The sequence below is a fragment of the Carassius gibelio genome, chromosome B11, assembly GCF_023724105.1.
Source record: "Carassius gibelio isolate Cgi1373 ecotype wild population from Czech Republic chromosome B11, carGib1.2-hapl.c, whole genome shotgun sequence".
NCBI classification, from domain to species: Eukaryota; Metazoa; Chordata; class Actinopteri; order Cypriniformes; family Cyprinidae; genus Carassius; species Carassius gibelio.
The window spans coordinates 25162483-25177263 of NC_068406.1; the positions used below are offsets into that span (position 1 = coordinate 25162483).

A 14781-nucleotide genomic window follows, 5' to 3' on the forward strand; every position below is an offset into this window, starting at 1 on the left:
CTTTCTTTTAAAAACTACAACACCTCAAAACATACTTTATTATGTTATTTTTATTTGATTTTCATGTTTTTTAGTGTATAACCTACACTGGATATGTTTAATATTCCTTCGATTTATGTGATTGAATTAAAATACATTTAAAATGAATATGCAAATAAAGATTTATTATTAATTTCAGACTTTTTTTTATTTTTTGTGCCTGGGTTAATTTATGTTTTGTGTTTTAAACAGATTTTACACTAAAGTAAGGACTAAGTCATGTATTTAAATCACAGAATGCGTTATAAAGCATCAGATTGTCAGAGTTTAGTTCCCATGATGATCAGGTTGGTCGGAAGCCCGTCGACTTTCAGCACCTGAAACACATCCAGTGTCTTCAGGAAGTCGAACATTCGTCGGTCGTTGGATCTGAACTCACTGAAAACTCCTTTAGACCCTGTTACCATAAAATGAACAACTTGAGAATAAATTTTTTTGTGTGTGTAACAAATAGAGATCACGATACTAAACTAAACAAAATAAAGTGAGAAAAATATATGAATTACTGCAGTCTATTTACAATTTTACAATTATTATTTAAAATATAATAACCCATTTTTTATATCGATGAGTGAATGATTCAATGACTCACTCATTAATACTTGCTTCATTACTGGATGAATCAGCGTTTTTGAACAAATCTCTTGAATGAAGGAGTCAATAAATATTTTTAAAAGGTAACTTGTCGCCATCTAGTGGTGAGACAATATAAGCCAGTTTCTTTAAAAAGGTGATTTGCTCTATTTTGATCACAGTGTTTATAAACTTTCATCCCAGTATTTCTGTGATGACATTAAAGACAATAAAACAGAAATAATACTTGTGATCTTTTAGCGATTAATCGTGCAGTTCTACGATCAACTGTTGAGAGTGCGGTGAGACTGGTGAGTAATGTAACGCTGCTGATGTCAGTGCAGCGCTCTGATTGGTGGAGAGTGTTGTTAAACTCACCGCTGTCTCTCAGCGCTGACAGCATCTGTTCAATCAGCCGTTTGGCCGTGCTGTGATCAGGAACTCTGGAGTGGATCTGAACGGCCATGACTGATGGGAAATCCTGCAGCATCGTCTCTGGATACTGGAGGGAACACAAAGGGTCAGATCAAGACATTTCTGAGGTTTTAACACTTGAGTTTGTTTCTGTACCTGAGCTTTAGTCATGGCTGTCTTGGCATCGCTGAGGGCGAAGGCATAACCACAAACTCCAGCCGCGTCGTCGAGGATCAGACTGCAGTTCTGCGACGGCGTGACGTGACCCTCCACCAGCCTGACGCAGACACAGAAACCAGTTTGATTAAGTGCTCGGTGACTAACTTAACTAAACTAACTAGTGTATTCCTCTCACCGGTCACCGACCAGCTCCACCTTCTGCTGCGTCTCGATCTGCATCTCCTTAAAGATCTTCTGGACAACAATCATCACCACAGAAATGGAACATGTTAAAGAGAGGAAGGCGAGTAGCTGCTGGTTTAGAGGTGTACTGTCTCTTTAAGAGCGTGTCACCTGGTCTCTAGGGGTGCAGGGTCGTATGGTGTACACGCGTGTGGACGGAGGACTGCGGAACAGGTCACGGATCCCGTGAGACGGCAGCATCCTCTAAACATCAACACAAACAGAAGCACCTTGCTAACACCACACAGCTAAAACAATAACACTCATATATAATAAATGAGGTGAGGACCTGGAGCTCTCCGGACAGGCCTCCTCTGAAGCCCCAGGGCTCGGGGTCATCGGTCAGAGCGAGCGCGGGGTGAGGCGTCTGACCTCCTGCAACACAAACACACGAGGGCTGTGTTATCATGATGAGGGTGATCTCTGAGGACGAGCGTCTCGAGTCTCTCACCCAGGGTCTTGACGAAGGCTTTGGCCATGGTGACGCCGCTCTTGATGTCACAGATGTAGTTGTAGAGGTCGTACAGGACGATCCGGTTGGGAACGTTGGACAGTCTGTTGAACATCCGCACCACAGCGCTGCACATATCGTCAAACTTCTCCGCTCTCCGCCGCCATTCCTCCTTATCCTGCGGAGATCCAGCCACAGGTACATTTACATCAACGCATTATATCCAAAACAACTCACAGTGCATGCAGTGACCCTGACCCGCTCTGAATCCTCTCTGCGCAGCCAGTGCAGCTCCTGCAGCATGAGGACGGCCGTGGCTCCGTGTTCGTACGGCAGATAGAAGAGCTCGGACAGCAGCGTCAGGTCGTCCAGCGTCAGCGGCTCAGCGGTGTACAGAGGGTTGTCTCCGGGTCCTGGAGCGTATCCCTCCGTCTGCATCGGCTCCTCGTCAGACGCCTGGCGTTTAGAGCGGCCCGCTCCTGCACCTGAACACAGGGACACACCGCTGGAATAATCACGAGTGATTGGGATTCCAACATTACTATTAATGCCAATTAAGCAGGTGTTTTTTGATTCTACAGGGTCTTATCTATTATCTAAAACCATAAAAACGTTCAATAGAATAAAACTAGAACTTTAACTTACTATATTTGTCATTTACGTGTCATTTGAAGTACTCGAATAATTAAAACTAGATAAAAGAATAATTAATAATAATAAAAACACAAAAGAATTAACTGAAATTTTAATGAAAACTGATTTTTTTATTAATATAATTCAAAACAATAACAAAAACTATATGAATGATATTAAATAACACTGATTCAATGTTTTTTTTTAATTCAGCAAATCACAGTATCAGATTTTTTTAAATAAAATATATTGAAAAAAATAATTCGTTTCCTTTATAGTAATGAGAATTTCTTACAATGCTTAATTTGCATAAAAATCCTAAAAATAGGCTTTTTATAAGAAAAACATACATTTTTCTTTGAATTAAGGGTGAAATATGAGCTGTGTATATAATCTTATTATTAATCTTTTGTTCATATTATTTTAATATTTTCTGTTTTTTTATTTTAGTAATTTTTTAGTAGGTTTTAAAAAAAATGTCTATGTAGTTTTCATTTTTTGTTTATTTTAGTATTTCAGTGTATTTAAATGAGAAGTTAAACTGAAATTGATATTTGACATATTTATCAATATCAAGTAATGAAATGTTTTGACGGCCTTTTAAAAATGTATTTACCATCAGGTTGATCTGATCGGCCCAACTCAACCAGCCAATCAGAGAGCGCCAGCCGCAAAGCCTCATGGGGGTTGTAGTCCGAGCCCTGATCGTCTCCATCTGTGCAGCGATGACATCACAGACATTAATAAATGATGCAAACGAAGCGGTGTGAACAGAAGCGATCTTTACCCATAGAGACGTCTCTGTGTCCCGAGCTGCACCAGGTGGCCAGCGTGTGAACAGCCACGAAGTTAAGCTCAAATTCACAGTTGGGGTTGGTGAGGACCCCTCTGAGTTTAGGGATGAGCTCGGTGGGCCGGTTCTTGAAGGGTCCCAGGAACATTCTCTGCGGGTCGTAGTCGTTAGCGTGGATGTTGTCCCAGATGACCGGCGGTCTCCTCAGGACAGCGGACACCTCCTCTATAGACGCCACACTGATGTCCTGGGACACCACCTTCGGCCCTGACGGGACACAAGCATGTTCTGCATGTCGAAAAACTGCCTTCATGCAACTTCCATTACGATGCATTCATGCACTAGTGATGCATCCAGCTCATGGGTTTGATTCGCAGGGAATGCATGCACTGATCAAACGCAGACTCTGAATGCAATGCAAGTCACTTCAGATAAAAGCTTCTGCCAAATGCATGAATGTTAGTGATGCTACCTGTCCAGAGGATGTCGATCCCAGCGTTGAGTTTCTCTCCGACCGTGTTCAGATACGCAGACAGCGGCACGCTAGGAGTGCAGAACGCAGCGCAGTAATCTGCACAAACCAGATTACAGAAATAATGACACCAGAGTATTTTGTTGTGTATTGAAGAAACGCTCAACACTGAGAATGCTGGTTATTTTGAGACGGCTGTGTTTACCTGTGGGGCAGAAGAGGAAGGTGTGCGGCTCGTCCAGGTGCAGAAACACCTGGTTAGTGACGGACACCTGAGCTTCAGCGAACGAGCTGAACGCCTCTTTATCCGCCGGACACATCTCCGTCTCGATGTCGTCAAACAGCAGCGCGAACGACCGGCAGCCGAAGCCACACACCTGCACGCAGTCCACAATACATGATCACACAGATGCTTTACATGAGTGATGAACTGTCTCTGTCTTTATTAGTAATGTGATAGAGATGTGATTGTTTCCAGCGGTGTGCACCTGGCTGAGCTTCCTCTTGAGCGCCGTCAGCTCTTTAGGGTTGGAGAAGGTGATGTCCAGCCCTGGAGAGATGGCATAGATGAACTCCACGTTACGCTCCCGAGCGGCGGAGATCAGCGTCATCAGCTGCTCTGGAAGACACAACCAACACCTCATCTTCAGAAACGACTCGCTTTTACATTACAACTAGAAATCAAATACACTACTCATTGAAATGCAATGTTTAAAAACTTATTAAAAATTATATTATATTTAAATGCATACATTCAATTATTAAACAAAAATATATATTTTTTACTTTTACATTATTTAAAAAAAAAATATTTTTTTTTTACATTTTAAAATAAAAATGTAAAAAAAAATATATTAATTACTATTGAAGAGATGCTTAAATAGCATGTTTTTTCCCCACCTCTATGAGCCCAAAAATAATTTTGCATTATATCCAATTATATTATATTAAAATAGACTCATTTAAAAAAAATACATTATGCCATTAAACAAATAAAAAATATATAATTGTGTTTAAACTTTGTCATTAAATTTAATAAAGTTATTTCTTAACATTTCAATATAAAAATAATTAAAAATATATAAATTATTATTTAAGATATGCTTAAATAGCATGTTTTCCCCACCTCTACGAGCCAAAAATAATTTTGCATTATATCCAATTATATTATATTCAAATGTACAAATTTTAATAAAGAAATTATGATATTAAAAATATGTATAATTGTTTTTCAACTTTTACATTATTTTTAATTTTAAAAAGTCTTAACCTTTCAATCTAAAATGTATTTCAAAAATATTACCGTATTTTTCGGATTATAAGTTGCACCTGAGTTTAAGTCGCATCTGTCAAAAAATACATCATGATGAGGAAAAATACATATAAGTCGCCTTTATTTAGAACCAAGAACCAAGAGAAAACATTACCGTCTCCAGCCGCTAGAGGGCGCTCTATGTCTTCAGTGTAGACTACAGGAGAACTGAGCAGCATAGAGCGCCCTCTGGCGGCTGGAGACGGTAATGTTTTCTGTTGGTTCATTTCTCTCGGTTCATGTCAAATTAATTTTAATAAATAAGTCGCACCTGACTATAAGTCGCAGGACCAGCCAAACTATGAAAAAAAGTGCAACTTACAGTCTGGAAAATATGGTAATTATTATTGAAGATACACTTAAATAGCATGTGGAGGTCGTTCTGGATAATAGTGTCTGCTGAATGCATGAGTGTGCAGCTTCACTTATCGTCACCTGCTTCCTCCAGTGAATACAGATCCCTCCAGTACATCCGGTGTTTGTAATCATCTTTTGGGGCGTACAGATATGCGTTCAAGCCCCATTTCTGCTCTCTTTAACACGCACACACAGAGAAGAAGTGAGATAAATGAGCTGATAAGAGCTGATGGCATGTGATAAGAGCGGTTCGTTCACCTCCTGAAGAGCTCTTTCCTCTGGCTCATAGTCCACGGCCTCCCATAAAACCCTGCAGCACACAAAGATCACTTCATACAGCTGTGACCCTTCACAAACACAACTTACAACAACAACACAGCAATACAGTCTTGTGTATTTATTGTAATACATAATATGAAATATTCTACAAATTGTATATCTTGTTTATTATATTCACACACCTTTCAGATGTCCTTCATTTATAATAATATAAGTGGTACACTCTATGCATTATTATTAGCATGATCATAGCACTAAAATACTATTGAAAACAATATAAAAATTGTGGTTGTGAATTAAAATTCGGATATGCTGCACTTTTGGGGCTGCACGATTTGTCTACATTTATGCAATAATATTAATATTGCAATGGAAACAAAATTATAATAATTTCCTGCTATGGCTACAAAATTAAAACAAAAAATACTAAATAAAATATTATTATTGTACTAATCTTGCTAGAAAGTAAATTTAAATTAATAATAATAATAATTATTAAAAATATTATACTGCTGCTTAAAATAAATCAATTACTAAATGAGTACAAAAAAACGTGTAATATTTTACTGCAAAATATAAAAAATACTAAGTAAAAACAATGCAAATATTTTTATTGTATATTTAATTTCTAAATAAAAGTATCACATTATAAACGCATTAACATGAATAGTTTATTGTATCGTTATATTTGAAGAATGATCATATTATATTACATTATTTTATGTTAAATCATATGTTTTTGGTGACCCACTCACCCTCGACGACTCCACTGAGGAACATCTTGGATATCTTGGACATGATTCCTGGTTTTGCAGCAGATCTAAAGATCAGGGGATTGTCACGAGCATGTAGATGATCGCTCTCTGTGCTCTTGAATGGATCTGAACCGAGGTCTGTGCATCTGCCGACACTGAACTGACACCGCTTTTAAAATAATGTTCATGTTTATGATCTCTCTGCTTCCTTATTGAACTCGTGGTCACCCCGTCGCGCATGCGCGCTTCAACAGCTGTCAAATAAACCCCGCCCACTTTCTGCGCGTGGCTCCGCCCAATTTCTGCTCGTCAAACCGTCAACTCTACAGCTGTTTAAGGTAAATCTACGATTAAACTATCTGAATGTTAACAAAAGTCACTACATTTCAAACTATATTATAATTGCATGAACAGTTGTCAAATGTGCCTTTGAAATGTTTGAAAATAACGCTGAAGTGAACATAAAGGAACTTAAACATTGGTTTGCCAAACGTGACGAACTTCTACAATAACAAACCAATAATCATTAAGAAAGTCGTTGATTCTTCATTTCTTCCAAATAATCTTTCAAGCTAGACATGTTTTTGGTGGAATATCGTTTTAAATGGTAATTAATCTACAAGTTTTTCAGTTGCTTAATGACGTCGCCCTCCGTCACGTGACATCGTTTTAGGCGGGAAAACGATCCGTGAGTACGATCTGCGGATATTCGATGAATTCTCTGATGATTAATCTGCAATAACTTTTCTATTCACTTCACATTTGGTGATTATTGTGGAACTAGACAATCCAAACATTAATATTAACACCACCCACTAACCACAAACACTACACATATTAGAATTACAACCCATTCTGTCAAATGTTTTAATTATTACGTTTGTTCTAACATCTTTTATTTTGACATATATAATACATGATTAAATTTACAGTGTTTTGAGTTCAGTGTAACAGAACATAAACCATTCATTAGCACATAAACCTTTTTATTCAGTTATAAACAAAGGGAATGTGTTTTCATATATAAATATATATGCATGTTATATTTGCTTTCATAATGATGATTTCATCCTTTCATGCCATTTCATTCTTATGTACAACATTTAATGAGGAAAAAGTAGGGTTTTAAGTGTCAAGTAATAGAGAGCTGAAAGCAAAGCCAGTTTAGTGAAGTCAGAAAAATAAACAACAACAAAACAGCTTTTCCAGATCAAGTTCAAGCGCAGCTCTTCTGTGCAGCATGTGATTGTCTAATGTTACGTGGATTTATATCACCATTATTCCCAGATAGAGCTTCACTTGGACTTAACCCAGAATGTGAACCAGCTAAATTGGTCAGTGGTGAAATCAGCGTCTGATTCATGAAGATCTCATCTTCCGTCCTCTCTGAGCTTGTTTCAGCAGCGTGTCGAAGTCGAACGACTCGCATCGGCTCCTGGATGCTGGAGCCACATCTCGATTGGAATCTAAAGAACAGAATAAGAAATAAATGCCAAACCGAAACATCCTGATGTTTAGAATACATTACGCAAAGCATTAACAGTAGGGCTCCAGGATTGGTGAAAAAAAAATTGTGATTTTTCTAATAAAATTTTTGATTTTTGTTATATGTATATATATATATAGATTTTTATTTAATGCCATGTCGCCATCAAAGGCTATTTTTAAGGCAAAAAATACAATATAGCTATAAAATAATATATTTCTTATTATTACTACTAGTAAATAAAAACTAATTACTAAATAGATCAAATAAGAAATATTAGTATTGTAATATTTTTCTGCTTTATTAACACTGGGACCGTGTTCGTCTCTGACTGCATTAAATCTGTGACAACATCCTCTTCTGTCCCGAGGAGACAAATCAATTAAATCTGAGGCAAGATAAGCTTTTATGGACTGAAATGATTGAGTGCTGATAAAGCACCTGTTCTTATCTGATCTGATGTAAATGAGCTGATAGTGTCTGGATAATTACACGCGATCATAAACGAACCTGTATTGATCATTTACCATGAGTCCCGAACTGCTCCAGAAGACGGGTCAGATCAGCCGCTTCAATCCCTGCAAACACACACCGCATGAGACTCTTTCACACTTTCATTTTAGGATCACGAATATACTACTGTACTTTTTACAGAAATCATTTGAATTCCACCCCCCTCCCATTTTAATTTTTAAGTTTGAGTAATCTTGTTGTTTTTGTAAGTTTAATATATACATATATATATATAATTTTTTTAATACAATGTTTGCATGTAGCTTTTGTTTAGTTTTTAAACACACACACACACATATATATATACATATATTTTTTTTATCTATTATTATTCTAGAAACATTGTTTTTATATTTAAATTTAATTTTATCTAAACCTTTAAAGAGTATTATTTTATATTATTTTATTTTATTTGAGTCTATTTAGTTTCTGATAGTTTTTCTTAATATTTTAAATTAATTGTTTTTTATATTTATATATTTTCCCCCATTTTTATTAGTTTCTGTTATTTAAAAAAAAAAAAAAAATTATTTCCGTTTTATTTAGTTATTTTACTACATCAAGCAGATAGTGTTATTTAGTAACTATTCATATTCTTTTACATTTTCTTTATTATGTTCCTTGTCATTTTTATTTGGTTGCATTTTTATTAAAGTGTGTATATATATAATTATATAAAATTATTCCAATTTTTATATTTGTTTTTCATTTTAGCTAAACCTTTAAAAATAATTTACTTTATATGTTTTATATTTGAGTCTATTTAGTTTTTATTAAAAAAAATAATATTTATATAATTTGTATTAGTTTCTGTTATTTAAAAAAAAATCTGTTTAGTTATTATTACTTTTTTATTTCAGTTATGGTTATAGTTGTTTTATTACATCAAATAAAACTAAATGAAAACCCAGTCCAACTTGATTAAGCTTTGGCAACCAGCCGAAACAAAATATTGTATTTAAACTTATATCTATATGTTTCCGAACGAGACGAACGTTCTGCTCACCGATTGCTCCACACGTCGTCTGCTTCCGTCTCCTTCCTGAAGCTTCGGGTTCGTCCTCAGAGACTCGAACCTCTTCACAAGAAACACCAGCGTCTGGTTCTGAGGCTGAGATTATGGGCTGTCGTGTGGGTTTCAAGGGCACTAAAACCGGGTTTGGAGGGTCAATGCAAAGACCTACAGCCGTGTTTGTATCTTTCCGAGAGAGACGAGAGATTCCCAGCGACTGCGATGGAGATGTGTGTGGTTGGGAAGCTGGTGAAGCGAAGGCCATTTGGTTCGAAAGTCCATTGGTTTCTCCTCCAGAGCTGGCTTCTTCTGTCTGAGGAGACGGTACTGGTCTATACTGAGCGCTTTGGGCTTCTGAGGGGAAGTGATGTCAGAGTAAATCTCATCATCGTCTGGAGGAATCTCGTGGACGCAGATTAAGTTTAACGCAAAAGTCACGGTTTTCTTCACTTGTAAAGCATCGCTGGTTTTGACTAAAGCGCAAGTCGTCTTATTGTTATGGTCTGTTTCTGTCTGTAACCTTGCTTTGAACACATTTTCATTAAATATATTTTTTTTACATTAAATATATAATGTGTAATATATATATATATATATATATATATATACACTTTGAGAATGTTTGTGCACAAAATAATATAGTTTTAAAAGTAATTGTGGAACAGAAATACAAGGGTAAAATACATATAATATGAATTATATATTTTACGTAATAAAAAATTGTACATGTCATGTGAAAATTAGATTTCAAAAATGTTAATGTTTTCTTGGAAATTGTTAAATATTTAATGAAATTAAAATAATGTGTGATGAAGCAGTTATTATATATATATATATATATATAAAATATTAAACATTTCCATTTTCAGATTTTTGTTACAAAACAATCTTTTTGAAGTAGTTATGTATAAAACTAGCAAAATATTTTATTATTATTATTATTGAAAATTAAAAAACTACCGTATGTGAAAATGATTGATTAAATTCTTTTTCTAGCTATTTTATTCTCTCTTATTTTCTTGTACATAATTTAAAATAGTATATTTCATGACAATACTTTATAAATCACTAAATAAAACTACTTTATTATTACTTATTACAAAAACATTCTCATAATTAAGTGATTATTTTTTAATTCCTAGTGAGCACTATTTTACTAGTTACTAGTTTTAAACAACTGGCCAATTTATCGGTTATCGGTTATCGGTTATCGGTTTGTTTTTTCTGCTAACACAACTGAACAACAGTGTGATTTACAGACATTTCTGGTTTGACTTCTTCCATCATCAGCTGGGAGTGAAACTTACTCTTTAACTAAACAAGTTTACGTGTTTTTTTGCAACACTAAACAATAGGGATGTAACAATATCAAAATCTCACGATACGATAATATCACGATATGACGTCCATGATACAATATTTATTGTGCTATTTAAAAAAAAAACAGATATGAAGAATTGGAAAAAATTCTTACTACTAACCGTGTGATCCGAACTCTTCTGAGCCGAGAATATGTGTGCGTCCGGCAGCGTGTCGAATGGCGACAGTGTCTCGACGTCCACGCGCTCCAACATCTCGGTCAGAGCGGTCAGCAGCGACACCTCGCTCTCCATGCTCTCCGTCAGCCTCTTCTCCTGAAACATGGATAAAATGGACGGATCCAGACTTCCGTGAAGAGCATCTGAGATCCTTCCGACATCCAGCTCAAAGACGGGAACATCACGTTTCACAAATTCGACCTGTGGATAAAACAAGTCACACAGCCCAGGTAACAAAACTACACTTTCTTAATGTATTTAAAGTGCAGACTCATTTTGTACTTAAAGTGATTCATTAGTACTTCTTAAGTGTACAACTAAGTGCACTCAACTGTGCTATTTTGGGACATTATGAATATGGGCTAAATTGTGCTTTTGACATACTATTTCTGTATTTAATCACTACTTGTAGTACACTTGTAAAGATGGTTCAATTGGTAATTAAAAACAGAAATAGTATGTCAAAAGCACATTTTAGTCCATATTCATAATGTCCCAAAATAGCACAGTTAAGTACACTTAGTTGTACACTTAAGAAGTACTAATGAATCACTATTAGTATATTGAGTACAAAATTAGTGCGCAAAAATATAGCACTTCAAGTACATTATGGAAACCTATGTTTTTGACCTTGAAAACAACGTCTGATTTAAACTCTGACCTTTATATTCCAGTGAATTCAAAGATGTAAAGTCATCATGATAAGGAATTACAACAGTCCTATAATCTGTGAATTTAAGTCATATTTCCTGTAACTACAGCACAGCACTTTACTGAATACAGTCTGTTAAAAATGACATTGCTTAATAGAATTAAAATTATTTTACCCGGTAATTACAATTATGTTTGCACTTTAAAACGCCATCATACTGCCCTTAGAAAACGTTAACATAGTAACTACAGTAAAAATATCGTAGTAACTACAGGAAATGGTTAAATACTGAAAGCTTCGTACATTTGAATTTCACATTTTTACAGGAGTAACAAATGAATATAACATTAACGAAATGTATTTTATTATTTTTAATTAATAGTTTCAATAAAAATAATTACAAGAAAATAGAGTATGAATTTTAAAACTTTCTATCAGAAATTTGGTTTTACGCAAAATGTAGATTTTTTTTTAAATCAAATATTTATTCTATTCTGCATTTCAATAATACAGTTGTTTACATAATTCCCATTGGTTTTCAGAAGTAAAATGTTTTCAAAAAACATTTTTGAAACAAACATTGACAAAAATATGCTATAAAATGTCACATTTATTTCTAATTTTAAGTACTAAATAACTAAAATTATATAATCTAAAATGTATTAAAAAATATATTAAATTGTATATACCCAGACTATAATTATTTAAATTTTCTTAACTATATAGTAACAATTTATTTAATTTTATATATGAAGAGTTTGTTTGCAAAAACAGATAACTCCGTTTTTTATTTTACCACAAAATAAACATTTTTTTATTTTGTTTATATAATTTATAATGAAAACCGAATATATTAAAATAAAATCTAATTCAAAGTATTAACAAAAACAATAATTGTAATGTCAATTTTACAAAAAAAAAAGTTTTTTTAATTGTGATTTCTTTCATTATGTATTGCTAAAGGTCAATATTAAATATATATTAGCGAATACTGGATATCAAACGTTCATCTCTTCCATTTTTACATTATATTATCTTATAAAATCACTAATAAATTAATAGCTCTGTTAAATGTTATCTTTATGAATATACATTTTTATCATTATAATGCCTAAATTACATGTGTAGATTTTAAAACATTTGATTTTGTTTTTTATTGTTTTATTTTTAATTTATTTAGACAAAATAGGGAAGCTATTGGTCATACAAATAGATAAAGTAGATAGTACAACACATTAAACTCTTCTCAAAGAACTAGAAAAGTTTTAATAAGAGCATTATTTCCACATGTTCTGCTGTTAATTCCTCTCTCTCTCTCTCTCTCTCTCTCTCTCTCTCTCTCTTCCTCTTCCCTCGTTTCCCGTTTCAGTGGCCTCTCAGAATTTGGCAGGAGACCTAAAAAACCTCTCTAATGAAACCTAGAAGAGAGAAAACACACACACACACACACTTTACATTTCCTTCAACTAGTGTATTGTTTAACGTTTATTCATCTAATATAGGTGATATATAATAAACTAATATATGTAATACATACTGATATATAGGCTCAATATATGTGACCCTGGAGCACAAAACCAGTCACATGGGTCAAAAGTCAAGCTGAATAAATCATCTCTCCAGTGATGTGTGGTTTGTTTGGAGGACAATATTTGTCTGAGACACAACTATTAGAAAATCTGGAATCAGAGGGAGCAAAAAAATCGAAATATTGAGAAAATCATCTTTTAAAGTTGTTCAAATGTGTGTGTGTGTGTGTGTGTGTGTGTGTGTGTGTGTGTGTTTTGTTCCGCAGAAAGCCTCAGTCAACACACAGGACCCCTGACCTTTAACCTGACACCCCATCAGCCGTTGGCAGCAGAACACCAGCGCTAAAAGCTGCTCCATCATGTGTGGAGGTGCAATCATCTGATCCCAGATCAGAGAGAGAGAGAGAGAGAGAGAGAGGGGGAGAGACAGAGAGAGAGACAGAGAGAGAGAGAACACACGTGTTAAAGGAAACAGTCTCATACTCACTGTTAGAGATTAACGTGTGCGCAGAGAAACCTGACAGAGACACAGGAGAGACAACCAGCTTCAGTAGAGGTACAGGATCTCTCTCTCACACACACACACACACACACACACATTTCTATAATGTAAGGTCAGAATAAGGTCAGTACTATCTCCAGATGAACTCTTCCTGGACTGAAGCAGCTCAGCTTTACTTGATTCTCCATCAATCCTGTTTTAGAGTCTCAGATCTGATCTTCAGGATCTTTTGAGGAGCGTTTGTTTCTCTGTTCCTCAGCGGAGGAATGATCTTACTAGAGACACACCTGAAATACAATGCAGTCCTTATTCCTTCGCTTAGTTTCGTTAACTAGGCTTGAGTTGTGAAGCTTATGAAATGTATTTTATTAACTGTAGCATGAGCAAAATCACATTTTTAAGTGGAAAAGATATATATTGTAGTCTAATTAAACGTACCATTATTCTTCTATAGTCTTATATTATTATGTGATTTAGTCACACATCGAAGAAAAGGTGGTTTTTCTAAAAAGAGTGAAACTCTGACCAAATCTCATTTTCTTGATGATTTGATATTTTATAATAGTGATTTTATAATTGTATTCTTATAACTTCAAAGTATAAGTGAAAAGTATGAATGAGTGACTAATAAGGCAGTAAGTGCTCCTCTGCTGCCATCTACAGGTTATAATGGTGATTGGATGTATTTTTTATTTTTACACAGTGTTCATAGCAGCATATTTTGGTCATCTGTTAAAAATAACATTCAAATTAGATGATTTAGAAGCTGTAAAGAGCTGGAAACAGTGTGACATGCCTGTAAATCATGGATGCAAGGGAGTGTTTAGAGAAAAGTCTTGAGGAAAACAGTGTAAAACATTTACAAAACAATTAAATAAAAAAGTAATTAAACAAAAAAAATCAAGAGCAAAAAGATAAAAAATAACGAATAAAAACAAAAATGTATAAATAATTTTTATGAATTGATAGAAATAAAACAAATACATACATTTTTTGTAAAATATTTAAATAAAAGAATATATCAATTATTATATAATAAAGAAGATTAAAATAAGTTGTATAAACATTA

At 34.6% G+C, this 14781-nt stretch overlaps 2 protein-coding genes across 3 annotated transcripts; both read right to left on the bottom strand.

Annotated features, from left to right (window-relative positions):
- Positions 1-32: 32 nt before the first annotated feature.
- ogal (O-GlcNAcase like) lies at positions 33-6697 on the bottom strand. Its single transcript, XM_052568664.1, has 16 exons — positions 6481-6697; positions 5705-5756; positions 5525-5622; positions 4266-4396; positions 3983-4154; positions 3778-3876; positions 3300-3572; positions 3129-3227; positions 2138-2364; positions 1880-2057; positions 1718-1803; positions 1540-1632; positions 1382-1440; positions 1183-1303; positions 991-1114; positions 33-436 (listed from the first exon to the last, which is right to left on the bottom strand). The coding sequence occupies exons 1-16, from the start codon at positions 6521-6523 to the stop codon at positions 300-302; spliced, it is 1992 nt and encodes a 663-aa protein (XP_052424624.1). The 5' UTR covers positions 6524-6697; the 3' UTR covers positions 33-299.
- Positions 6698-7242: 545 nt separating this feature from the next.
- si:dkey-93h22.8 (uncharacterized protein LOC449943 homolog) lies at positions 7243-11275 on the bottom strand. Of its 2 annotated transcripts, none has more exons than XR_008155852.1 (4): positions 10973-11275; positions 9486-9845; positions 8477-8544; positions 7243-7946 (listed from the first exon to the last, which is right to left on the bottom strand). XR_008155852.1 is itself a non-coding variant. In XM_052568663.1 (4 exons), the coding sequence occupies exons 2-4, from the start codon at positions 9754-9756 to the stop codon at positions 7840-7842; spliced, it is 429 nt and encodes a 142-aa protein (XP_052424623.1). In that variant the 5' UTR covers positions 9757-9845; positions 10973-11275; the 3' UTR covers positions 7243-7839. The 2 variants fall into 2 exon arrangements, 1 of the variants encoding a protein (XP_052424623.1); XM_052568663.1 differs by having other exon boundaries at positions 8494-8544.
- Between the last annotated feature and the right edge of the window lie 3506 nt (positions 11276-14781).

What these genes read in the sequence shown, in the direction of transcription:
- si:dkey-93h22.8 (XM_052568663.1), bottom strand. Translation starts at nt 9,756, where the DNA reads ATGGCCTTCGCTTCACCAGCTTCCCAACCACACACATCTCCATCGCAG. An exon ending in GACGACGTGTGGAGCAATCG is followed by an intron (nt 8,545 to 9,485) that starts GTGAGCAGAACG and finishes GTGTGTTTGCAG; the next exon opens with GGATTGAAGCGGCTGATCTG. An exon ending in GGAGCAGTTCGGGACTCATG is followed by an intron (nt 7,947 to 8,493) that starts GTAAATGATCAA and finishes TCTGTTCTTTAG; the next exon opens with ATTCCAATCGAGATGTGGCT.
- ogal (XM_052568664.1), bottom strand. Translation starts at nt 6,523, where the DNA reads ATGTCCAAGATATCCAAGATGTTCCTCAGTGGAGTCGTCGAGG. An exon ending in CCTCAGTGGAGTCGTCGAGG is followed by an intron (nt 5,757 to 6,480) that starts GTGAGTGGGTCA and finishes TGTGTGCTGCAG; the next exon opens with GGTTTTATGGGAGGCCGTGG. An exon ending in GATCGACATCCTCTGGACAG is followed by an intron (nt 3,573 to 3,777) that starts GTAGCATCACTA and finishes GTGTCCCGTCAG; the next exon opens with GGCCGAAGGTGGTGTCCCAG.